The sequence below is a fragment of the Mastomys coucha genome, unplaced genomic scaffold (assembly GCF_008632895.1).
Source record: "Mastomys coucha isolate ucsf_1 unplaced genomic scaffold, UCSF_Mcou_1 pScaffold22, whole genome shotgun sequence".
NCBI classification, from domain to species: domain Eukaryota; kingdom Metazoa; phylum Chordata; class Mammalia; order Rodentia; family Muridae; genus Mastomys; species Mastomys coucha.
In genome coordinates, this window is record NW_022196905.1 from 229,855,697 (window position 1) to 229,882,167 (window position 26,471).

General features: G+C 40.8%; 1 protein-coding gene and 1 long non-coding RNA gene across 4 annotated transcripts in view; one reads left to right on the forward strand and one right to left on the reverse strand.

Annotated features, from left to right (window-relative positions):
* Positions 1-26,471, forward strand: part of Fto (FTO alpha-ketoglutarate dependent dioxygenase) — a 356,383-nt gene that overhangs the window by 129,941 nt on the left and 199,971 nt on the right. For all 3 annotated transcript variants that reach the window (XM_031340849.1, XM_031340847.1, XM_031340848.1), the window contains one exon: positions 23,485-23,564. In XM_031340849.1, coding sequence (XP_031196709.1) covers positions 23,485-23,564 — 80 coding nt within the window. The remainder of the gene's footprint in view (positions 1-23,484; positions 23,565-26,471) is intronic.
* LOC116069853 lies at positions 2,769-4,565 on the reverse strand. The gene is made up of 2 exons (XR_004110163.1): positions 4,302-4,565; positions 2,769-2,928 (listed from the first exon to the last, which is right to left on the reverse strand). It is a non-coding gene; the product is annotated as an uncharacterized LOC116069853 (long non-coding RNA).

Sequence of the window (26,471 nt, forward strand, 5' to 3'; positions counted from 1 at the left end):
GTGGGCGTGAGCGAAAGCCTGTTGGCAGTGCCTGAGGACACACTTCATGGGGTTGTCACGGTTTTACTTTTAAATTGGAATCTTTGCCCTAATCTCAGAGTTAGACAAGACCAGATTTGCAAACAGATTTACAATTTTCACTAATTTTCCAACCAGGACTTCAAAACACACTTAGAGGAGGAAAGGAAAAAAAAAAAAAAAACCAACTCAACCCACCATCACTCTGGCGTTTCTCAGGGTTGCGTGATTTACTCTGCAACAGCTGTTTTCTATAGACTGCTTGTAGCCAGGGAGTTAGGGACTTGGGAGTGCTGGGAGACAAACTGGGTTTGCATTTTGTAGAGCAGATTATACAGTTCAAGGGACAGCAACTAAATTCTGTTCATTAACCAGGAGCTGGGCGTGGAGGCGGGATGTTTGGGGACCAAGGTGAATAAACATTGAGACCCTTAATGTATCATCATGATGTCTTAAATGTCACTGGTCATGGCTGGTCTCATCTCTTTTATGACTCAAGGCCAGCTGAATCTCACTTTAAAATGTCTGGTGTTCATAGGATAACCAGCTAGTTCAAAGCCCTAGTGGTCAAATTCCAGAAGTGAAATCCTTGGCCAAAGCAGAATGAGGCAGTAGAAATCAAAATACCTGGCTTTGTTGGGTCTAATTTCCCCTCACCATTGTTTAGAGGGAGTGAAGCAAGGCCGTTGGGCTTCTGGCCCTCTGAGCAGGTTCCAGGCTCCCTACACCATCCTTGGCCCCACAGTGTCCGCACATCTCTCAGTCTTGGCCTCAGTGTATAATGAGAGCTTCCCTCTGCCCTGTTTCTGGCCTTGTTAGGAGTCGGGATAGGTACATGGGCCTGTGTTTTGCAGGCTATGCTTGGTACAGGGACTTACTGTAGACACTGGGACCGGGGCCACAGCACACTGGAGAACCAAGGAGGCGAGGCAGAACAAGGACAGAGCTGAACGTAGGCACTTCTGCCTCAGGCCCCGAGATGAGTCCTGTGGGCCTTGAAGCTCATGGATTTACACGCATATTTCCGTCGCCTCACACAGTAACAACAAGAGCGGTAAATCTCACCAGTTGGCTCTGGAAGGTGACAGGAGCTAGCATCTGGCCATTGCTGAATGGAGCAGTATTACCTTGGTTAAGACTGCCTTTACTTATGGAGCCTGGTCATTTTTTTTTAGATTTATTTCCCCATGTATGAAATACTTGTGGCTTAACGGCAGCAAGGCCAGAACACCGTGAACATTTGATGTGGTGTAACCTGAAGTGTGGCGCCTGCTCCTGTTTTTCGAGGCAACATGGGCACTCTTGTTGGAGGCTATCGCCCCGTGGGCAGGAATAACAGAGGTCGCTAGGATTTAACTCAGCCTGACTGGGGGCTCCCTCAGGACTTAACTTGGAGACTGTAGTATCTTTGTAAATCCTTCAGGTGTTCCTAGGCCCTGCTTAGATTTAGACATTTTATTCAAAGCAAAAGGCTTTTGTCATGTGCTTCTGACCCCATTCCCTTCCTCCCCCAGCCTCTTAAGTGACCAACTGAACTAAGAAAGCACGCGTAATTTATGGCTTAATCATAAATTCAAAATAATTATTCTTTATTACCTCTCACAGGCCTTGAGATGTAGGTGCTATGTTCTGCTTTCTGCCGAGGCATGGGAATAAGGGAAAGAGTAATAAATTCTAACCGGAGGCTGCAGCCGGTGAGCTCAAGGAGTTGTCATTTCGGTGGAAAGCACTTGAACAGCCAAATGAGCACCTGTCATGTGTGTTTTCACTCTGAAAGGAAGAAACATGGCAGGACGGTTCTAGCTGCGTGTCTAATACGACTGTGGGCTGGCGGTCTCATCTTTTCAGTAGTGGCAGAGCGTGTGGTCGCTGATGGGTCTCGTGCCCAGGTGAGGATGTCTCCTGAACTTTCACTCTCACACATCTGGCCAGAGGCCGAGCTTCTCACACATGACAGTAGAGCTTGGGAGAGAACCATGCCTTGTGGACAGAAGCCCAAGCATGCTCTTCGGTTTTTGAAAGGATTTCCTTCTCTCTGACACTTTCAGACTATACCCAGGCTCATTGGTGTATCTCTTGAATTTTGCCTCCTACTCACGTGATGAGTGTCTAGTGAGAGATGAGCCCTTGCTGGAAACCTTTATATGCTGTGTTTACTCCCTATTACAAGATCATCAGGAAATGGTTGTTTTGCTGTGACTCCCAGGCACAGAGAAATTGATGGAGATTAAATACTGATGTGTACAGGGTACTCCTTCTTAAAAAATGTATGTTTGTGAGTTTGGGATATGTACGTGCATGTAGTGGTGTGCATGCATGTGTGTGTAGTGCTTGATGCACAGAGGTCAGAGGAGGATGACAAGTGTCCTCCTCCATTCCTCTGTCTGACTCTCTTGGAGCTAGGCTGGTGGCAAGCAAGTCCCAGCGATCCTCCCAGCTCAGCCCTCCCCCAGGGCTGGGCTTACTGGCATACATTGCCACACCAGAGTTCTCTCATAAATTCTGTACTCACATGACATTTGAACTTAAATCTTCATACTTATTTAAAGTGCTCTTGTCTACTGAGCCATCTTCCCAGGCCCCAAGACTCCTTTTGAAAGGAGAAACGCTCTAAAAGTAGTTTGTGATTGTCACACAACATATGGATGTGCTAAAACACATTCAGTTGTAATCTCTAAGTAGAAGAATTGTATGTGGTATGAGTTCGATCTCAGTAAAGATTTTAAACAGAAGTGAGCTTTAATGCTGTGCAACACTTTATTTTTGTCCTCAAGACAACATGTCCAGTGAATTGTGTATTTAAATGCAAAGCAAAGCTCTTTCTTCATGGTTTCTCTACAAATGATGCAGTCATGGGCCTTGTGTTTCTCTTCCCTGGACTCTGCTGAAGATGGCGGTGCTTTCGACTCCCTAGAGTGAGAGCTGTGTTAGGTTTATCTATTCTATAAGCCTCTACAGAGTAAGTTGGAAATGGTAAGTGCTTAATAAGCAGTTATTGAATACATGAATGAGTCAGGGTCCCATGAGAGTTTCGCCTTCTGAGTTGTCTTGTCTCTTATTGTTCTTGTTCTGGGCTTGTTTGGGCAGGCGTGTTGATGAGGATTCATGGGTGGCGATTCCTTGACATTTCTAGGACACTCAGTCTCACAACATATGTCTTGGTCCTCTGGTTCATAGAGTCTTTCTGTCCCTGCTTCTGAGATGTGCCCTGAGCTTTAGGTGCAGCAGTTGTGCTGTAGATGGGTCAGGTGGGGCTGCGCTTCGCACTGTCCCCGCTGGCTGCTTAGCGATGGGTTGTGCTTTACTGCAGGAGTCCCTGTCCATTGCAAAGAGACCTACACTTACCTGTGGATGGAAGTATCTAGAATATACTTAGGAATTCTGTTGATTTAGTCAAGTGACAATTGTAGATTCTCCTTCAAGATCCATGACCTCATTAGTCTGGGTAGCTGCCTAGGTTTCCAGTACCAGAAACCCTGTCTCTGTCTCTCTGTCTTTCTGTCTGTCTGTCATTCTCTGTCTCTGTCTCTCTGTCTCTGTGTGTGTGTGTGTATGTGCGTATGTGCACTGCATGGATTTCCATGAATGAGTAAAACCAAGATTGGCTTTATTTTTATTTCATAATGTTATGTGTTGGTCATAAAGGTAAAATAGAATATTTACTCTATTTTTGATCATTTCTGACTAGGAAAAATTGTGTGTGTGTGTGTGTGTGTGTGTGTGTGTGTGTTTTGTATATGAATATGTGTGATTATGAGTGAACTATATAGCACTTAAAGGCTTGTTCAACATAGGAACTTAGTACATAATTTAGAGAGATTACCCTCTCTAATTTTTTAGATTTCTGATTTTTCTTCAGGACATCTTAAAACTATTTTATCATCTTGTTTGAACATAAAAGATTGTATGGTTACAGAGGATATGAAAGCATTGATTTAAAAAAAACAATGCAATAGTATATTCAGTTTCTAAAAAAATAAACATGTTATCAAGTGGAGGAAAAATACAAGAATTTAAATCAACTAGTTATAAATAATGTTTTTACCAGTTTACATATTCTTCAGTTACTGTTAAAAAAATTGGATTTAAGACTTAAGTTAGAAGGTCAGAAAGCATGTGAAGGCACAGAAGTGGAGGTGTCTGGGGCTGTCTCTCCTGCAGTCATTAACTGGATGTGGGAAATTCTCACCCCTCATGTTACTTGAATAGTAGACAGGAGTGATGGCTCTGTCCAAACAGGAGGAAAGCAAGAACAACTTCATTCGAAGCTACCGTCAGCTCACCTTGTCTCTTCTTACCCTTTGGTCTCTCCAAGCCCCTCTGCCCTCATTGCTGTGGAAGGGCTCACAGCTTGGAAGAGGAGAGTGAGCGGTGGTTCTTGCCAAAGTAGGATTAGAGATCTTTATGCAGATTTAGAGAGCAGCAATGGATTATTAACTTCAAGACTCTATTCTCCTTAAAATGCAACAACAAAGCAAACATTCCACAGGTTAATTTCAAACAAGAGGACAGAGGTGAGCTCTCCTGCTTCCATCTTATGTGGTAGTTTTGTGAGGCTAGGGATGGAAGCCAGGGCCTTGCAGTGCCAGGTAGGCATGTCACTGCTGGGCCACACCCGTGGGCCTGTGTGTTCTCATAGAAGCACATTTAGGCTTGTACATTTACACAGCTTAGACTTCACTGGATAGGCTTCACTATGCCTTTTTTTTTTTTTAAGTTAATGAATACCTCTCCATTGAGGTATTCTTTCAAACATGATGTATCTGAATTTCAGAGAAAAGAAAAATGGTATTGGGAAATTAATAATGTATGAGCCATACTCATTGTAGAGAATTTACAAACTGTAAGAATATGTAAACTAGCAATAATATTTTAATATTTATTTAAATTCTCCTTGCATTTTCCCTATATTTGATAGTGGTTTTTTTTTTTTTTTAGGAAGTAAAATATATCACTAATATTTGCATTTCATTTAGTTCCCAATGCTGTCATATCCTTAGTATTTCTCTTACTGATTATTCTTTGATAACATATTTTTAAAACTGAGTATAAAATTAATCTTCTACATTCAAGCAACATGGTGAAATAGGAGTTTAAGCACCAAGCCCATCATTGAAATGTCATTTGAACAATTATCTATGTATGAAGAATGTCTTCATAGCGACTAGGTAATCTAGAGGAGAGTCTCCAGAATCTAAGTACAGCAGGAAGAGTGTAGGAAGGGCTCTTTGGTTTCTCTGTCACCTCTCCCTCAGGCTGAGCCATGCAAAACTGAGGGGGTGAGCACAGACTCTGCAGAGTGAAGAGAGGATCTGCAGCAGACCCTCCCCAACTAACTTTGTCCCGAAGTGTCAAGTCTGCCCAATGTCAGGCCCATGGTAGGTTGGCCCAGGCTTCTGTCTGGCCTGCAGAGACCCAGGATCTTGGTTTGTCTCGATGACTTTAGACTCTGGGTCAGGTCCAGTGTTGGCTTCTTTGCACTGTCTGTGTTCCACGTACAGGGGCCATAGCTGGGCAGCTGGATTTATGACCTAAGACTACTTCTTCCACAGACTCTCTTAGAGCTAGTGTGGTGAGTGTGAGCCAGGCCTTCTGACCTATTCCTACTGAGCCAGGTTCCAGCTAGTTCCCATAAACTGAGTCAGATACCCATTTATGGACCCATGGTCCAGGCTTGCCTCTGACAATCCAAGGATCAGCTGAACTGTCTGTCGACCCAGGGTGCAGGCCAGCCTTCTTAGAAATTAGTGGTGTCTTAGAAGAGAAAAAAAAATGAATGATATATTTCGAGTTTTGCAGAGAAAATCTGCCAGTAAATAGTACAATATATGACAAAGCTGTCTTTCAGAAATAATGGTAAGGAGAATTCTTTCCTAGACAAATACAAGATATAGGAATTCAAAAAACTATAATTCAGAATTCTCTAATAAAGTAATTGTGTTGCATGAATAAGTAACTCATAAAAATTCAGAAAGTATTATCTTGCATAAATTAGTAATTCTTATAAAAATTCAGAGATAAAGTATTACTGGCTTTAGTAATGGCCATCCATTATGAAGCCTCTAACTGACAGGCACAGATTGTGAGTGGAGAAACTGAGGCACAGCTTCCTTGTGGTGTGTTATTAGCTTGACTAAACTGGACTGTTGTTGCTGTAAATTACACAGGCCTCATAGTAACTAGGAAACATGTAGTGGATACACAAAAGGTAAGGACAAAGGAGTCCAATTGTATCACTGTTGACTAGGGACTATATCATAGAGGCCAGAACAAGAGGCTAACAGAAAGCAATGAAAAATGGCAATAAATAAATGGATTCAGTTCTCTAATCCTGACCAGTTATAGAGTTGCTGCATGGATTCCCCAAAACAAAGCCCAGCTGCAGCAGCTCTTCCTTAGTCACATTGTCCAAGAGACCCAGTGGATGTCCGAAACCATTGGGGTGCTAAACCTGATTTTCTTCTATACATGTGAATTTATGATAGTTTAATTTATAAGGTAGGTATAGGAAATTAATAGTAATAGGTATAACAGAATAACTATAATTATGCTGTAATAAAAGTTCTGATTAATAGCCTGAACTTACAGAACGACTATAATTTACCATAATAAAGTTCTGTGTACGTGATTTCCTCCAGAGACCTCAGGGTGTACTTCTCTTCTTATATGCCGATGTATGACCTGGTGTCCTCATGATGAGATGGAGCAAAGTGAAACATGGCTGTTGTGTTGCTGTGACAGGTGGTGATTACCTTGGGTGTATGTCATAAGGCTTGTGTGCTTCAGATGGTCCTGGATGCTCAGTCATGATGATCCAGATGGTGGGTGCTGAGTTGGGTCAGTTGCTAATACCTGAGACAGCAGAAAGTCAAACCGGAGCTAAGGAAAGATTGCTCTCTGTGCTGCCTGTCAGACACTTACCTTAGCCAGATAACCCTCTGAAAGTGAATGGGTAGCAAGAGAAGAACCACATACTTTATGTACCAGCTTAGTAACCTAGGTAAAGGCAACCAAAGGCTATATACGTCAGACAAGGAAGAGTTTATGTTATAAACTCATGAGACGCACAGGTCGTGTGCAATGACAAGAAGTGGTAAGCCTTTATCTGTGGAGTAGTTATAAGTCTACATTCTTGAACCCTTGCATACCTAAATACATAAAGCAGATATTAGAACTGAGGGAAGAAATATTTAGCACTATATATACAATAGTAGGAGAGCTCAGCTCTCTACTTTCAATAGATAGATAGATCATGGAGACAGAAAATCAATAAAGGAACAACAGGCTTGAAAACCATGTCAGCCCAACAGAGCTAACTGACGAGTCTGGGATAGCCCGTCCAGCAGCAGGGTACGTACTGCACATGAAGTGAACCCCAAATTAGATGATATATTTTGCCATAAAACAAGTATTGACACTTTTAAGAAGCCAATGTTTTCTTCTTTATCACAATGATGCAAATGCAGAAATATCTGTGACAGGAGGCATACTGTAAAATGTATACATACTGGAATTTCAGAATGCCTCAAAAATCAGTTTCTTAAAAATGAAATAACAAAGGAACTAAAAACATTTAGAGAAATGAAAATGGAAACAAAAGTACTAAAACTTTTGAGGTTCAACCAAAGCACCTTGCAGAGGGGAGTTCATAATAATGGATGCTCATGATAACTTAGGGGAAAGACTGCAAATAAACAGCCTGAGTTTATATCTCAAGAAACTAGGAGAAAAGGGGGGAAAAAAAAAACAAATTTCAAACTAGCAGAAAGAAGGAAGGAGCAAAGATCAGAGGAGAAATAAGTGAAATGGAGACCAGAAAAACAATAGGAAATATGTGCAAAGCTAAGATTTTAGTCATTTGAAAAGTTCAGCGAAATTAACAAGTGTTTATTTAGCTGAATTAAGAAAAAGAAAGAGAGCAGAGAAGTAAAATTAGAAATGCAACGTTGTAACAACTTAAACCACAGTCTGAAATAGATCTTAAGAGATTGCTGTCAATAGCCACCTTCTATCAACCAGCTTAGTAACCTAGGTAAAGGTTGCTGAGGGAGACTGGTGATAAAAAAGAGAAACAGCACGGACAGACAGACAGACATTAGGGACTAGTAATTACAGCCTCTTGGCAGAGAAAGGCCGAGGCCCTGAGGGCTTAGCCTAGTTTAACACCAAACATTTAAAGAAGAGCCTATGGCAATCCTTCTAAACTAGGAAAACTGAATCTAGGAAACTGAAGAGGAAAGAACATTTTCCAGATGTGGGTTATGAATCTATCATAATCTTCAGTCATGATCCTAACAGCAGAGAAAGGCAGCCCTAGTCTCTCTGAGGAATACAGATTAAAAAGTTCGTAAACTATCAGCAAGTCATACTCAGTAATAGAAGGGTCACATACCAAGACCTACTGGTATTTATCCACGGTGGGTAGGATAGCTTAGCCCATGCATATTGAATACCATTGTGTATTAATAGAATAAAAGGATAAGTCATGTGATTATTGTAACAGATGCAGAAAAACATTCGACAGACTCAAAATTCAGTGTCATGCATGTGAAGACTACACACACATGCATGTGAAGACTACAGGGCTGCCCACTTTTTTGTTTGTTTGTTTGTTTTGTTTTTCGAGACCGGGTTTCTCTGTATAGCTCTGGCTGTCCTGGAACTCACTCTGTAGATCAGGCTGGCCTCAAACTCAGAAATCCACCTGCCTCTGCCTCCCAAGTGCTGGGATTAAAGGCGTGCGCCACCATCGCTCGGCTTTTTTTGGGGGGGGGGGATGCCCACTTCTAATCAGCATGGTACTTGCTGGTGCAATAAGGCAAAATAAAGAAATGTAAGGCTTTCGTAACTGAAAGGTTATAGTAAAGCAGTCTGTGACTGTAGATGATGCTGGATATGAGCAACTCTAAAAAGAGAATGCAAAAAAAAAAAATGAGAGAACCCATTAGAACTAACAGTGCAAGATATAGTTATAAAAAAATTAGTTGCAGTTATATACAAAATAGGCGGTCCCAGTTACAATAATACTGAAAAATTATGAAAGGATAAGTTTAACCAAGAAAGTGAAAGTTCTGAACACCAAGTACTGTAAAACACTGTTAAAAGAAATTGAAGGCACAAATAAGTGAGTGGGTAGACCATGTTCATGGATGAGCAGAACCAGTTCTGTCAGTATGCCCATATTACCATCAAATGAATTAGAATTTTCTGAAATTCCTATCAAAAATTTCAGTAACTCTTTTTTGCAGGACTAAAACAAAAACGTTACTAACCACCAAATGGTTTCACCATTTATGTGAAACCACCAAAGACCTTGAATAGCCCATGAAATATTATTATGCAAGAAACAGCTAAGATGGAGTTCTCATAACTGTCCCAATTTATACTGCAGCCTGTGAACACGACAACGTTGTGGCATTTGTGTTAGTGATTTTTCTCATTACTGTGGTAGATTATGGCAAAGCAGTCCATTATAGCTCGGAAGACATGGTTACCCAGTGTCCGAGGTTGTGGGTCACCTTGTGTCTGCAGTCAGGAAGCAGGCCTGGTTACTGTTGGCTCATGGCTTGCTTTTCCCTTTTCTTTATTGCAGAACCCCAGTCAGAGGAATGGTGGTGTCTAATTCCCGGGTAGGTCTTTCTCCTCAGTTAGGTCTTTCAGGAAACACCCTCATAGACCTACTCCAAGGTGTATTTCTCTGGTGATTTTAAATCTAATGAAGTTGACAAGTTTGACCATCACGACATTTGTAATTTTTTTTTGTTGTTTGTTTGTTTGTTTTGAGACAAGGTCTCATCATGTTACCTTGGCTGGCTTGGAACTCCATATGTAGACCATGCTCGCCTCAAACTCGTAGAGATCTGTTTCCTCTGCCTCCTATATATTCTGGGATTAAATGTGGACACGAACCATAATGTCTTATATTTAATTTCAATAGTCGATCAAGCATTTTGTACTATAAACACTCAGTTCTTTTCACAACTTGGGAAACATGTATGACATCTTTTGGTCGTTCTTTTTCTCTTTCTTTCTCTAGTTTCACTGATCAAATTCTGTGTTGTGCCGTGTCTCTTCCATGTTTGCCTTTCATTTCCTTCTGCGTTCCAGAGGAATATCTTCAGCTACTTCTGGAGGCTGATTTTTTTTTTCCTAGTAAGCCCTCTGCCATTCATGCCAGCTGTGATTTTTCAATGGGACAGTTCTAGTTAATAACAAAACAAACACCAGCAGTCCTCACTAGTCTCATGGGATTCCATTTGCATCAGTTTGGGCCTTCTAACAACCGCAACATCTTCTAGAATCCAGTGTCTTCTGAGGAAGTTGAGTATTTTCTAGCATCATGCCTTTCTCTCAGTTTGAGCCTGTTTTCAGAGGCTCCGACAGTTCTTTGAACTGTAGTATTTTTATCTAAATCAGTGATTTGTTATCTGTTTATCCTTATACAAAGAGAACTGGCTACTTATTGGCTCCTTGTGATTTGTCTGTGGGACTGAACTTTCTGGCCAGATGTGTTCATACAGCCACGATGGGAGCTTGGTAAATTGGAACATGCTCCATGACTTCTGTGTCTTCCTGCACAAGGATGCTTGCGGTATGAGCAGATGTGACTCGCTGTAGCCTGGCCTGGGTTCCTTCTCAGAGCACACTTAGCAATAGCAACATCCCAGCATCTGAGCACAGGTGGTTGTGTGCACACAGCATCCCTCAGTGGCAACAGCCTTGGCCTCTGAGCACCTGTAGCTTCCCCAGGCTCTGTGGCAGATCTGATTGCATATTTATTTATTAGGCAGGCTGCTCTTTCAGAGACAGTCATGCAACCTCCATTGCCCTTCTTTAATCAAATTCCACCCATCTCATTTCTAGCGCAGACACTGGCTTCTGGAGTATTGAGCCCCTTTTTTTAAGGCGTGGTGCTGCAAGGGCTTATGGTGTTTTTATTTTCCAATGAAGATTGTCAGGGAATGGGGCAGCCAGTGTCTTTGTCCAGTCTGACATCTTGCCAGGAGCTTCTCTTCCTCCTTTTATCAGCTATTCAGTTCTGAAAATGTTCTCACTCAAGGGTTTCCCAACATGGAGGGGAAAAGTCAGGTCATAAATATTAAGATTGAGGGATGAGAATGGACAGGTGAGCGCAGTGAAGAGCTTTGGTGCTTGGATGCACAGGGAGATTGGATTTTACTCTTCAACCCACTGACTTCAGCAGTGTGGGAGCCGAGCTCCTGATTGTTACTTTAAGAAATTCGGGTTGAGTCACCCCTGTGATTCACTGAATGACAAAACCCAGGAAGTCAGGGTCTGGACAGATTTAGGGTGACTACCTGTCTTGGCTTCCACAAGGGGAAGGAGTCTCAGGGTGTGGGGTTGTCCATGCTAAAATCCAGATTGGTTGCCCATTAAGGCTTTTATATATGAGGTGAGGTTTCATGCTCCTATGGACACCCTGGGCACTCTTTACCATGGACACAGTGATTTTTATATTGGTGTTTTGTTGAATGATCTGTAAATTCTTATTCTGGCTGTAGTCAGAGGTAATATATATATATATATATATATATATATATATATATACATACACACATACACACACATACATATATACATATATAATATTACATATACATAATATATATAATATATAATAATAATAATATATTTTCTCAGATAGCCCTAGCAAATCCACATGCCTTTCTTTCTTTCTACAGTTTATTTATTAAGAAGAAACTTTGAAAGTGGGACTGTCTTAGTACATATACCCTATGAGATGTTCAATTCACAAACATTAAGCCACTTTTATGGACTTAAGAGTTTTAGAAAAATTAGTTCTAAAATGAAAATTCGAGGTTCCTCCATCCAAAATGTCACAGAGAATTAGAGGCATTTGAAAACATTTTCAAAAGGATTGTTTAATTGGAGAGATGCAAAAGAAAAAAATAAAGGTTCACCCACTAATTACTTTCTCAGTAAGGTGTTCACCAGTTGACTCATTGTCACTCAGTGAAACAGAAGCACTTAACAAATGTGTCTGTTAATAATGCCTGTAAGTCCTGATGTCATTGGAGTCTGTGGGTCCTGATGTTATTGGTATCTGTGAGTACTGATGTTAATGGTGCCTGTGGATCCTGATATTAATGGTGTCTGTAGGCCCTGATGTTATTGGTGTCTGTGGGTCCTGATGATAATGGTGTCTATGGGCCCTGATGTTTATATTTATAGCTGCAGCGGTAAGAAGGCCTTTGAGTATATACACAGCATCTGTGGATTTCTTCTAAGAGACTTAAATTTCTTTCCTCTGGACTCCTCTGACTCCTGCCTTTCATTTTTCTGCTTGATTCTGATTTCTTTAAGCAAATGGTGCAGAGAGATGCTCCAGAGAGCCTCTACCAGATGCTTCAGTGTCTGTAGTCCTCAGAGATGGCACCCTTGAGGAAAGAAGGGTCAGCCCTCCTTGTCAGGCTTGACTGCACGCCTGCACAACTGGATTGGCTTTGGTTTTCTGTATTGCTGTGTTTATGCCTGTACTTACAGGTCCAGGCATACCACAGATATTTCGTTCAACTTATTGGTGTTTTGTACTGTTGTTTGTAGCATATTCTCATGTTTTGTGAAATACTCACCTTCCTTCAGCTTTTCCTTGAAGCCTGGAGAGTTGATTTGAATTCCATTGTTTTTCCCACCTAACTTTTTCAATGCATTGAGAGGTTCTGTGGTCCTTCACTAAAGCATTCTGCAATCCAGGCACTCTTCATCACTTCTCATGGTGGTACAGGTCACTATCAACTTCCATATGACCTACTTACTACAGGTTTCCCAGTGTCAGCTCTTGCTTATTTTCAGTCTTCTCATAGTTGTTATTACTATAATGAAATACTCAAGGCAGGCTAACCTTATAAAGTTAAGGCTCATTTTATCTCAAACATCTGGAAATCCAAGATCAGGGGATCAGATCTGATAATGTTCTTGCCAGTGGAGTCCTGAGATATAGTACCAGGTACTACAAGGTAAGAGACAGAGCACATGTGGATGTGAATGTGTATGTGTGTGTGTGTGTTTATGTGTATGAACGTCCTTGTGTGCTTTTCTCCCTCTTCCTATATTGTTAACAGAACTCAACCATGGAGCACCACTCTAATAACTTTACCTAATTCTGTTCACTTCACTTTCCTGAAGACCCTGGCCTCCAACCAATACCAGATTAATTTTGTACTTTTTAAATACCTCACAGTGGACATTAAATTTCAGTACTCAGAGACAAGGGGGCACTCAGACCATACCCAAACTACAATATCATCTTTTGTTCCTGTATAGCTGCCAGAGTCCAGTTAAAAAAATATTTGGCCACAGGATTTTTCTAATTACTTTCCAAATTGTCTAAACTAAAACTGCAGTAGCTGACTTCTCTCTGTGTATGCGTGTATATGTGATTTATATATAACTGTGTGCTTATGTGTATGTACATGTGGGTATGGGTTAAGACCAGAGATGACGCTGAGTGTCTTCCTCAGTCACTTCCCTCCCAGCAGTTTTGGAGACAGGATGGCTCACTCCAGCTGGAGCTCACCACTTTGACTTGGCTGGCTGACTGGTAAGCTCCAGGAGTCTGCGTCTCCGTCTCCCTAGCACCAGATGTGTGCTGCTTGGCCTGGCTTTCACATGGTGCTGGAGATCCACACTCAATTCCTCACACTCTGGTCTGCCCATGGCATGTACTTTACCCACTGGCTCAGTCCTCATAGTCACTTTCCTTGTTGCTATAACTATATACCAGACAAGAAGCAGCTTAAGGGGCAAGGATTTACTTTAGCTCACAGTCTGAGAGTATGCCTTGCTTTGTTCTCTGTGCCCAGCACAGTGCTTGATGCTTGTAGTTGCTCATCCTGTTTTTAAATTATGTACCACGTATAGACTTTTTCTTTGTTACTGAAATACTATGGAAGAATAACTTTATGTACTTAAATGCCTACAGATTGGTAACTACAAGATGATGAACTAGGCAGTCTTACAGAATTTTCCAGAGATGGCTCATTGGATAAGAATACTTGCTCTTTAGGCATGAGGATATGATGTTAAATATGGCTGTGTGTGCCTGTAACTTCAGTACTGGAGAATTGTATTAGGGTTCTCTAGAGGAACAGAACTGATAGAATGAAAATATTCTGTTAATATCTATATACACACACACAATCTCCTGTTATACACATAAACATACACACACACATATATATATGTATGTATATATATATATATATGTACATTTTCCTGATATACACACCCCCCCCGAACAGAAGGTCAAAGACTCTAGAAGCCGTTCATTCCATAAGGCTGGATGTGTCTGCTGCTCTTCAGTATAAGCCAGAATCTTGAACATGTAGGCTTTCATGCCAGTGAAGGCTCTAATGTCAGTGAGAGTGAGAGAAGCAGGCAAATAAAAGCTTTCTTTTTCCATATCCTTTATTTGAGCCCCCAGGAATAGGTGTGGTCCAGATTAAAGTTGGATCTTCACACCTCAAAAGATCCAGATTAGAAGTGGGTCTTCTCACTTGAAATGGTTTAATTAAGAAAAAAATATCCTTCACAGGTGCACCCAGCCTCTTGGGTTTTAGTTAATTTCAGATATAGTCCAGTTGACAACCAAGAATAGCCTTCATGGAATAGAGACAGCAGATCCTGAGAGCTTGCTGGCCCGCCACCAGTCTAGTCCAAAAGTTGGGCCTCTGCATTTATGTATGCTCAAATGAGTGCACTGTGCATTCCCCACCTTGTTCAGCACTTCTCATTGTGCATGTGTGTGTGTGTGCGCGCACACATCCATTATTTTTCCATCACTGTTACCAGGTATGAGAGGGAAGGGTTTATTGTTATTAGAGGTCGCAGCCCACTTTGAGGGTTATTCTACGGTTCATGGTGGCAGAAGTTTTGGCTGAGCTTCCTTTCACCCTGATGGATCAAGAAGCAGAGAGAAATGAATGCTGGTGTCCAGCCAGCTCACTTTCTCCTTTCTCCTGTTTTATTCTGTTCAGATCCCTATGAGTGGGATACTGCTCCCGACATTCAGTATCCGTCTTTGCCCTTCAGTTAGCTAGTCTTCTCTGAACTGTCTTCTCAGACACAGCCAGACATGTGCTCATTCTCCTAGGTGATTCTTAATTCAGTCCAGTTGACAGTGAGGTTCCATCTATGTCTGTCTGTCCATATATCTGTCTGTTATCTGTTTTAGTGATTTCATTGTTTTAGAACTGTTTTAGGTTCTTAACAAAACTGCAGAAAGGTTTCTGCCGACTCCTGCCCCATGTATGCACATCCCTGCTCATTTCCAACACCCCACACTGCAGTGGTTCATTCACTATGATCAGTCAACGTGGATTGACAGGTCACCTTAGCTTTTTGATCAGATGCATTGCATCAACGGTTTTCAGAGGAAGACAGCATCTTCCACCCCGCTTGTCCACAATGAATAATTCTTTTAGGATGCTGTTAAATTCAGTTGGCTGAGTGTCTTTGGTTTCCGGGCTTGGCATCAGGGACGGGCTGACCTCGTGGAATGAGCCCATGCTTTCACCTCCTACAAAGGCTGCCTCAACTCTCTCCCACAAGTGTCTGATGGGATACAGTGTGAATATTGTTTAGATAAGTTACTTTTGGGTTTGGAAGGTTATTGTCTATTCAGCTAGTAGAGATTGGACTATTTATACTGTATATTTATATTGTCCATTTCTATGAGAAATTTAGCATATTATGCTTTTCAAGAAAGTGGTCCAGTTAACCTTTGTTATCAAATTTAGAGAGTAGAAATAGTTGTGGCATTCATTTATTATTATTTAATGTCAGGTATCTGTAGTGATGTCAGCTCATTAATTTCTGATATTAGTAATTTGCATCTCACTTCTTACTGATAGAGTCTTACAGATAATGTTTTGGCTAAATGAGCTTTTGCCTTAATAGATTCTATTGGCTTCATTTTTTAAGCATAATACAAATCTTTCTTTGTATATATCCATTGTCAGTTGCATTTTTACATAAGAACATTTTCGTATAAGAATATATTATACATTAGAACTAAGACTATCTTGCACTTTGAACATATTCCTGTTTTCTATTTTTATTTCACTAATTTCTCTTAATTTCCTTGTTTTCTCATGTTTGTGCTAGATCAGCTTACTCTCCTTTTTCCAGGTTTTGGAAATGAAAGCTCAGGTTATTGTTTTCAGAACTTTCTTTTTAAATACTTGATTTGCTGCTAGGACCTTTTCTCCCAGGAGCTTCCAGGGCATTCGGCATGCTTAGGTGACTTGCTCTGGCATAGGTAGGCAGTGCTTCCCCGAAAGCCTGCCTTTGAAAGCTTGGTCCCATAGAGTGCTGTTAGTCATCAGCTTATGCGAATGAAAGTGTCCATGGTTTAATCCATCCATGAGTTCCTAGCGGAGTACATAGCTGGGAGGTGGGACCTGTTTGGAGAATGTAGGTCACAAGGCAGGGACACAGGGTGGAGCTATCATTGAAGGGGTTGTCTTGCCCTGGCCCCTTTCTGTTTCATGGCCAAGATGAAGTGAGCAGCTTCCTCCACCACTCTTCTTTGCTAACGTATGTATGCCTTGCCTATACCTAAAAATGATGGTGCCGTGGTCTCATCATTGACCTTGGTACCTTCTCTTAGTTGACCTCTGACCTTCCTCCTCTTAGTTGACCCTCTGAGATATTTTGTCACAATGACAGAAAAAGTCTGCATAGTTTTATTTTTATTTAATTCATAATCCTTTGTAATTTTTCGTGAGAATTTTTTTCTGTGACTTGTGTGGAAGTATATTTTTCATTCTCAAAGTGTTCAAGGATTTTTCTGGCTTTCTATTAATGATTTTATTATTGCTGCTATTGATTTCATCATGGCCTGAGGGCAGATATGACACGGTTCTGCTTGTTTTAAATGCACTAATGTGCATAAGATTGTCTAGACTATGGTCTCCCTTGGAGTCAGTTTCATATGAGTGTCGTAGGACTGTGTATTGTGTGGTTGAGTGAGCCAGTTGTGATGTCAGTTCTACTTGACTATGCTGTTGAAGTCGGGGATCCTCTGATGATTGTCTGCTGTGGCTTTCTTTTGTAGACAGAGGAAAGTATCCATCTATAATCCTCATAGATCTATCAGATTTTTCTTACATAGTTTGAAGTTCTACAGTCAGGTGATGTACATTAAGGACTTTTAGATTTACTTCAGGGAACCAAAGGGTTTATGATCATAAAGTACTCGTTTTTGTCCTGAAGTCTGCTCTATGATATGAGTATAGCTGTACTGGCTTTCTTTTTTTGATAGTACACATGATCCAGCACGTTTATTGTGAATTATTTCTCCAAATTCTATTTCTGCTTTCTCTTCTAGCACCCTGTAACCACAGCTATGATCAACTCTATATTTGATGAAACATATGCAGAGCAAACAGACATATTAAGATGGTTATAAGGTCCCTCTGCAAATCCAGAATCCAGGCTCCTCTGCTTTCAGCTGGTTTTCTCTTGACTATTGTAGCATGGCAGACTTTGCTCCATTCCTTTACCTCATTGTGTTTGTTACTTAGATTACTTAGATTGTATTTCTTAGTAACAATTTAGTTGGGCTTTACTGTTTCAACTTTAATGTTTTCAACTTTTTCAATGAAATTCAGAAATAGTCTTCAAGTTTCATATCCAAGGGGCCAACCTGAAACCTTAAGGATAACAGTATACATACAAGAAAAGGCATCTTGTAGGCCTGGGACAACGCAGGCATCAAAAACGTAAAAGCCATTTCTTACCCTTTCTCATTCTCAAGAATTTGATGATGGTGAATTTGGAACTATTGAATTTGTGGTTTCCCCAGTGATGCACCTAAAGTGAAGGAAGTCCACATTAATTGTCCAAGTCCTAGAGTCGAGAAGGAGCTGAAACTGGAACCAGTAGTATGCCTGGTAGTGTTCTTGTCCAACTATTCTAGCTGGAGCCGAAGCACATCTATGTCATTTCCAGTGTGCTCTTCAGCAGGTGACCTTCCCTCACTGAGCATCAGTAATCTTCCCCCACAGCAACAAATGGAGCTGTCTCAGGGTCATCCTCTGAAGCTCTAGGCATAGTTAGATGACTCATTGCTGATGTAGCTGCAATAGTAACTGCCATGCTTGTGCCACTTCCTGTTTGCTCTCGCTCTTTTTCCCTTCCCTTCTGTCATTTGTGAGTTTGAATATTTTGTTTGATTCTTTTTCTTTCTTTCATGTCATTGATAGTTCTTCTCTTTTTGGCCCTGGTCTTTGTAAATGACATTTGCAGTGACTGCAGATCTGTCCTTAAACAGCACTTTACAACTTAGCAATTGTTCAGGTATGCTAAAATAACAGAGTATCCGTGGTTCCCTGGCCTCGTCGTTTACATCCTGTCTGTCTTTTACTGCAGTCTGCATAAACGTTGTCTCTGAGAACAAGTGTAAAACCCTGTAGCTTTTAATGTTGCCCTCTTCCTCTTGAAACATCTTCTTTGCTTCTGGAGACTGATTTCCAGACCCACACTGTTTTTCTTCTGACAGCCTTAACAATGTTGAGATGTGAACCTAAACAGTAATTGTGGTTTTCATTTGTCTGGAAAGTCTTGATTTCTCCTTGCATTTGAAGGGTGCTGTCGTGTGGCAGAGTGCTGGGCTGCTGTTCTTCTATTACCAATACAAAATATTGAACCTCCCACATTCTTCTCTTGAACAATTTTAAGGAGAGGTCGGATTTTGGATTTTGCCTATGTTCCAGAATAGATGAGTTATTTTTCTTTCTGGCTTCATTCAAAATGTCTTGTCTTTGAGTTCCAGAAATTGAATGTGATATGCTAGGTTGGAGGTATAGCCCAGTGGTGGAGTACATGCTCAGCATGCCCTGGGCTCAGTCTCAGCATCCTCAGGACTAAACAGATAAAGCCAGTGAGTATGGGACAGTGTTCTGTTGTTGGCACTTACCTCTGTCTGGTGTTTTCTGAGCTTCTGCAGGTTGGTGAGTGATAGAGACTTATGGATTGTTATTTACCATCGCTTCTACTTTTCCTCTGTTCCTTTCAGTATTTTCCTTCCAGAGTCCCCATTATAGATACATTACACCGTTTATAGACCAGTCTTAGTTTTTCCATAGTCTACTTTTTCTAGCCGTTTTTTCTCTTTGGGATTTTCAGTTCGGGAAGTTGCTATTAACATATCTTGAGCTTTGAGATCTTCCTTCTGTCATGTCCTGTTTGCTAATGAGCCCATCAGAAGCACTCAGCATTTCTGGTAAGGTTTTGATCTTGAGCATCTCCCTTTGATGATTAGAGTCCCCACCCTTTGCTCAAGTTCCCCATCTGCTCTGGTATGTTGTCTACTTTTCCCTTTAGATCTTTAGTATATTAATCACAGTTTTTAAAAAATTAATGGTCTGGTAATTCTAACATTCTTGTCATAGCTGACTGGTTCTGATGTTTGCTCATTCTTTCATGCTCTGCTTTTTGACTCTTAGATTGCCTTCTCATATTTTCCATGATGTGTAAGAGGATATCCCAGGTGAGTGGAACTGCATTAAATTGGCTTTCAGTGAGGTGGCCAGATTATGGGGACGGTCTGTCTTATAATTCCATCTTGGTTTTTGGTGATTTTGTTTCTGAATTGTGAATTTCTCAAGTTGTTCTCAGGATTTTCCCTCCTTAGTTGGGACTGAATTCATTGTAGAATCTGGATTAGTAGGTATCCTTTTTCAACAAGAGGGTGCTAAAGTTGTCATTTGTTTAGATTCTCGAACATAGAGGATCTGAGGTGCCGGGGGTGGGGATCTTGATCACATATGAAGTTGCTGAGCTGCGTTCTGGTTCCTGTAGCTCTGTCTTCATTAGAATGTCAGAGAAGGAGTCTTGCCACCTTTGGGGGGGTCACAACAGAGTTTGTGAGTAGGCCTCAGACATTTAGGTGTGTGACCAGTTTTGATTGGCCAGCCTAGTTGAGTCTGCTCTTAAAAGATTACTCATTGGGAAATGTAAATCAAAGGCTCTGTATCACTTCATATTCAATTGATATCACTGTGGTAAGAAAGGAAGACAGAAGCTAGCAAGTATTGGTAAGCTTGTGGAGAAATTAGAGAGCTTATGTGCTGATGATAGAAACATCAACTGGCATGACCCTATAGAAGACTGTATGGCATTTTCTCAAGTGTTAAAATAGAATCACTGTACAAGCCAGGAATCCCACATCTGAATATATACCAAATGCATTGAAATCAGGTGCACAAAGAGATATCTGCGTATCAGTGGCCATGCCACTGTCATTCACAATAACAAAAGACACAAGTGAGTCGAGTGCCTGTCAACTAATAAGTGGTTAAACAGAATGTGTGTATGCGTGTGCATGTGTATGTATTATAATATATTTTATATATATCACTCATTTCTGCAAATTATATATTATATAATATATAACTGAGAATAACTTGAGAAATTCACAATTCAGAAACAAAATATATTATATGTGTAATAAAATTTATATATTTTTATATATTACACACTATTATTATAAAATGTTATATGTATATATATGTATGTATGTATATATGTATGTATGTATGTATGTATATAAGAGTATTATTTAGCCTTAAGAAGGAAAGAAACTCTGACATGTTACAAGACAAGTGATCTGTGAGGACATTGTCTGCCATCAGCCAGCGGAAGCAGGTTATATTTTCAGGTCTTGGCATTGTTGATTTACTTATGATTTCCTCTCATCTGCCCAGTACGTATGATCTAAAACCCTTCCCTATTTGATTGATTCAGAGTTTGCTTATTCTTTCAAGCTATACTTTTAATTTTTTTCAGTTTTTTTTTATGATGAATCACATGTTTCAGGTAAATGGAGCTGTATTAAACAGTTGTTTAGTAAAGTGGCAAGGTATACAGAGTGTTTGTATCTTATGACCGGCCTCGAAGATAGCCAGGAGAGGGCTACTCTCTCACACTAGGCAGAGCTTGAGCATATATGTTACCTCAACGCCCCATCTCCACAGTGACACACCTCTTCCAACAAAGTCACACCTACTCCAACAAGGCTACCCCCTGCCCCCCAGTAGTGCCATTCCCAGGGCCAAGCATATTCAAACCACCACAGGTAGTGTGTAGTGTAGGAACTAAACCACCACAGGTAGTGTGTAGTGTAGGAACTAAAGTTATGGTTTCCTTTCTTAATGAGAAAGGAGCTGTCGTCGTGTTTTCCTTTCATTTGGAAGCATGTTTCCACTGAGGGAAACATGCTTTTGGTCTGCAATTTTCTTTGGTTTGTATATCCATATTCCCTAGGTGTCTCCTGAGTGCTCTGACCACCAGTGAAGTGCAGTCTGCACTCACTCTGGTCCTTCCCTCTCTATTCAGTGTGTTTCTTTCCCACCATCAGATGTCTGATCACAATGAACATTGTTTCTGTTTGGCTTTGCTTCCAGTTTTTGTGTTACTTGACTCTGAGCCTTTTGTTTCCATAAGTGTGAATATGCTTGGGGCATATTGACCTTCTCAGGTTCTTTGCCGAAGCTCTTAGCTCCTACAGTGACTCAGGCTATGTGTGTGCTGAGCTGCTAACATTCATCCATACATCTCTGATAACATCCTCGTGCTTTTGGGGTCTTTTGAAATGTGCCCTTTATTTTGGAGAGTTTCTTTCTTCATGTGGTTTTGTTCACTCATTTTTTTTATCCTGTAGTGTCAGAATTTCCTTTCATCTCACTTAGTGGCTCTTTTAATTTCAGGTACTGACTATCTAACTTTCAGAAGCTTCTGAATATGTACATAAGATTAAACTTTGTGTGTGTAAAAGAAAGATCTGTGCATGTCTTATGTAGGTATAGAGTTTTCTCTTGTTATATCTTTTCAATGAATGCTACAGTATGTGGTATTTGATGCATACCTGTTTTTGTTACATTCTTTTAAATACTTTTGGATTATGCCTTAATGGATAATTAACTTACTTCTATAAGTTGGGTTCTTTAGAGACTTAGTTTAGGCTCTCCTGGGTGGATCTAACATCCCTTCCTCTGGTACAAGTTTGACTCTGTTACTGATGTGACCCTTTTCCTATGGCAAAGTACCTTGTCCTAGGAGAGTTCCCTCTCCTGAGACTCCTCATTCCTGGAGGTGAGGTCTGGGGGTAGCTCAGGCTGCCCCTTTCTGATGTTTCTCTTTTATCCCTTGGGTATTTTCATTTACACATGCATAGGTCAGTGCTTAGCCAATGACTGCAGTGAGTTCCCACCCCTAGCCCCAGCCCCAGCCCCAGCCTCAAAGTAGGAACCTTGCTGTCCTCTTGGCTTGCCCCCCTCATCTGTCCTTTCCGTTCCCTTTACTTCCCCACTCTGTATCTGAACTCTTTCCAGGCACTAAGTTAGAGCAACTGTAGACCTGCCTGTGTTGATTCTCTTCTCCCTGGGATCTGTTTTCTAGTGTCAGAAACCTTTGATTCCTGTTTTTTGCTTTGTTACTTTTTATTGTTAAAAGCATTTAATTGTTAGAAGTGGGTAAGTCTTGTTACTGTTATTTCATGTTCTCTGTGAGCCTTCCACTTGTCATTTTGTTTCCTTTCTATGTTTTGAGGAGCTCTGAGTGTTTTCTGACCCCTATGGGACCTGGTGGAGGTAGCCTTGTAGTTGAAGTCATTGTTTTGTATCTTTGTGTATTTGAAGTCATTGCCTTGTATCTTTGTGTATCTATGTCTTGTATCTGGTCTGAGGCCTATGTTGCCTAAAGTAGAGATCACATCTTTGAGGCATCCACCCTTCAGTTCTTGTCTATGTAATAAATGAGGTAATAATGCCTTAAGTGAGTGTGGTAGACAGTGTCTGGCTGTAGCATTCATTTTAACATACACAGAAACCTGGCTTGTGATTTGTCTTCAGCTAACGAATCACCACCATCTTTTCCTTTCTGAAGTCATGATCCATAAGCTTGAATTCTGGTCCAAGAGCCCAACATGCTTGATTGGTTAATTGTCAGGGCAAAATTAAACCTTCAATTAGGTAGAAAAAAAGGTGAACTTGGAATAAAAGATATTTCTAAATAATTGGAAAGGATTCTGGTTTCTGCTAAAGATAAAGTTATAACTGTGAAAGAGGACAGCTCACCCCACAGACAGAAACCATGGTATTTGATGTTCATCACGAAGCCATAGTAGCGGGCCATGCCCCGTGCTTGCCGAGGCTACACTGCAGTGTTATTGAGAGCATCCTGGTGTGGGTGATTAATTTAAGATACATACATCTGTACACATATACAAGAACCCTGGATTGAATGAATCATTTTATACATACACATGCAGTATTTATGTGGCCATCCTAATGTTACCAGCTTCTTGGTGATTGTTGTTTCTTGGATGATAAGACATGGTTACTGGTCACTTGTTCCAGATAAACAGTGGATAGCGTGTACTGACTAATAAACATTAATTTTTTTTTGCATTTTTTTCTGCAGATGACCTCAATGCCACCCACCAGCACTGTGTTTTGGCTGGCTCACAGCCTCGGTTTAGTTCCACTCACCGCGTGGCAGAGGTAAGCAGAAATAAAAATCTGATGATTCACATTTAACTAAATGTTAACTAACTAGTTGAACGAAAAGTTCATTGTAGGGCTTTGAGGAGTACTTGATTGGAAACTAACTTTCATCAAATTCGACTTTACACTTTGTGTACTTACAGTTTTGGCTCTGGGTTGTAGTAGCTGTAGGTTTAAAGTTTACTCACAGTATAGGATCAAATTATTTTACCTTTTAGAACTGTTTTTTTTTTTAAAGCCACACATTACATTTCGTTATTATTTTGTGTTTTTGTGTATTCTTGTGTGTGTGTGTGTATGTGTGTGTGTGTGTGTCTCAACATGTGTATGGAGGTCAGAGGACATCTTGAAGGAGTCATTTCCTTCCTTCCTTCCACCATGTAGGTCTTACAGATCAAACTCAGGTCCTCAGGTTTGGCAGCCACCTTACCAGCCAAGGGTTTTATTTCATGAAAAAGATAAATTAGCATATGCTGCTAATTTAAGACTTCTGTGTGTAACCATGTCTTTCATGGCCAAAAGAAAAAAAAAATGGGCTGAATTTGTTTGCTTAAGTATATGTTATATGAATTCAAACAGCTGAGATCAACATTTCCCTTAATTTTTGGTTGTACAGTTGGACATATAATGTAAATTCATAGGACGCTTACAGTGATAGATGTCAGAGAACTACTAAGCTCCAACCTCACTCCCAGCCCAGTTTTGCAGGGCAATGGCTGATCATCTGAGGTCAGAATGGAAATTATAAGATGAAGACTATGTCAAGCAGTCCTTCTAGGGTCCTAGAGAGCAGGGGAGAAATGACAAGAATCACAGAATAGTGAGTGAATTAACTAATTACAGGTTGCTGGAGATTAAGTCTAAGGCTTTCCACCTTAGACAAGCCCTGAGTAATAACCCCAGGGAACAAGTGTGGGGATATGGGACAGAACAAAATCAATCTGTGCAGGGTCCTGCCAGTGCCCAGGCTGAGCAAGTTTGCTGAGTGGGGTAGCACCATGGCTTTTCCCGTGGATTGTGTGTCATGATGCTGTGTGTGATTATGTGTCATGCATACCTTCAAGGTGCCAGCAAGTCCTCAGTCATTCTGTCCTCCTTTTCTGCAATCTTTTCACTCATTCTTTTGACTGCTTCAGTGCTTGTCTTTGTGCCCTGGGCTGCAATTACAGCAGCAAAGAGCTGCCCACATGGTCATTCTGCCCAAGCCTTTCATTCCACTCTGCTTCTTTTTGAGGAGGAACATTAAACGCACAAACATACAAATCCTTATCCTAGGTGGTTGGAGTTGTCTCTTTGAGAGGTAAATGCCATTGGCAAGTGTTATTAGTGCCAAGTAAGAGCTGTAAGAAGAGGGCTGTGGGGAGGTATGTGTAAAGAGGTACAGAGGATGAAATGTTTATAGACCATCTCACATCGTGCAGAATGACTTCATTTCCTTTTGGAGACCTCTGTCTATCTATAATCCCACCAGAGTCCTAGTCTTGTCAGTCGCTTGAGCATGTGCTATTCAAGTCCATCTCTCTTACATCTCTGATAGTCTAACCTGTAAGAGTAGGCAGACAGGCTTATTAGTGCTGTGTTCAGAGGCCCTGCAGCCACGGAGGAGTAAAATGGTTAGAATCTGTGTTTGATAGGGATACAGGTATTCTCAGCTTCATCTGATGCTCGGGATTAAACAAGCCTTTACATCTAAACCTTTTAGAACAGTGAATGGCAAAGATAATAGAGGAGAGGAGAACAGCAGAGACTCCTTGGGGGAAGCTGGTGCTGTCTCTGTTCACTAGAGTGAACAAGGAGCAAGAAACAGTAAAAGAGTTACAGTTGTTCAAGTTACTACTCATTGAGAGCTGTGGTTCAGTGTGTGTGGGGGGTGGTGGTTATCTCATTCATTAGCTGTGTAGCACTCAGTTAGAAGCAGGAACAGTTGATTTGTTGGTGTTTCTAAGACACATGCAAGTCAGGCGTGATGGGATATGCCTGTAATCCCAATATCCTAGGAGCTGAGGAAGGAGCTCACACATTGCCGTCCAGCCTGGGCTACAGAAGGTACTCAGGAGGAGCAGAATAGTGCAGAATCCAAGGTAGCACAGAGCAGAAGGCATCATGGTGATGGGAAGTTGGACTTGGAAGGTACCCTGCTCCACAGCTTTGGCGCCTTTCTCCATGCTGACCAATTTCATCCTATCCTTTAGTTATTTTTAAATATAGCCTTATATTTAGCCTTCTCAGATTAATCATAGCTATCCTTGTATTTCTCTTTTATAGTTTTAGGCCATATTTTGGACATTAATTCACTTTAGATAAAGAGAGGGACTGTGTAGTGATTCTCTTGGAAGAAAACAAGTCAGGCTGGGAATGTAACTGAATTGGTAAAACACGTCCGTAGATGAGACCCTGTGTTTGACCAGCAGCATACCATAATCAGAACATGTGATGCATCGTATAAGCCCATCACTTGGTAGGCAGAAGCAGGAGGGCCGGAACAAGGTCATTCTGGGCTATAGAGCAAGTTTGGGGCCTGCCTGGAATATGTGAGACATCTCAAAAGAAAAAAAAGAAAAAAAAAAGGAAAATTGCTGTCAATCTATGATTCTTATGTTTTCTGTAGTTTACTTCAAACTACATGTTATTTTAATAATTGAACACCCATGATGTTAATTATTTAAATACCTTTTTTCTATACTATTTTTGCCAGTCAGAAAAATGACTGGAGCAGTGAGCTATTCTTATAAATAAAGTTTTATTGGAACATAGCTGCACTCAGTTTGTTTATATACTGCTTACTGCTGCTTTGGATCTTCTGTGATAGTGCTTGTGACGTACAAGCCTCAACTATTTAGTGTCTAGCTATTTAATACTATTGCTAGTCTTATTGTCCATGATTCTGACTAAATAGGATTTTGG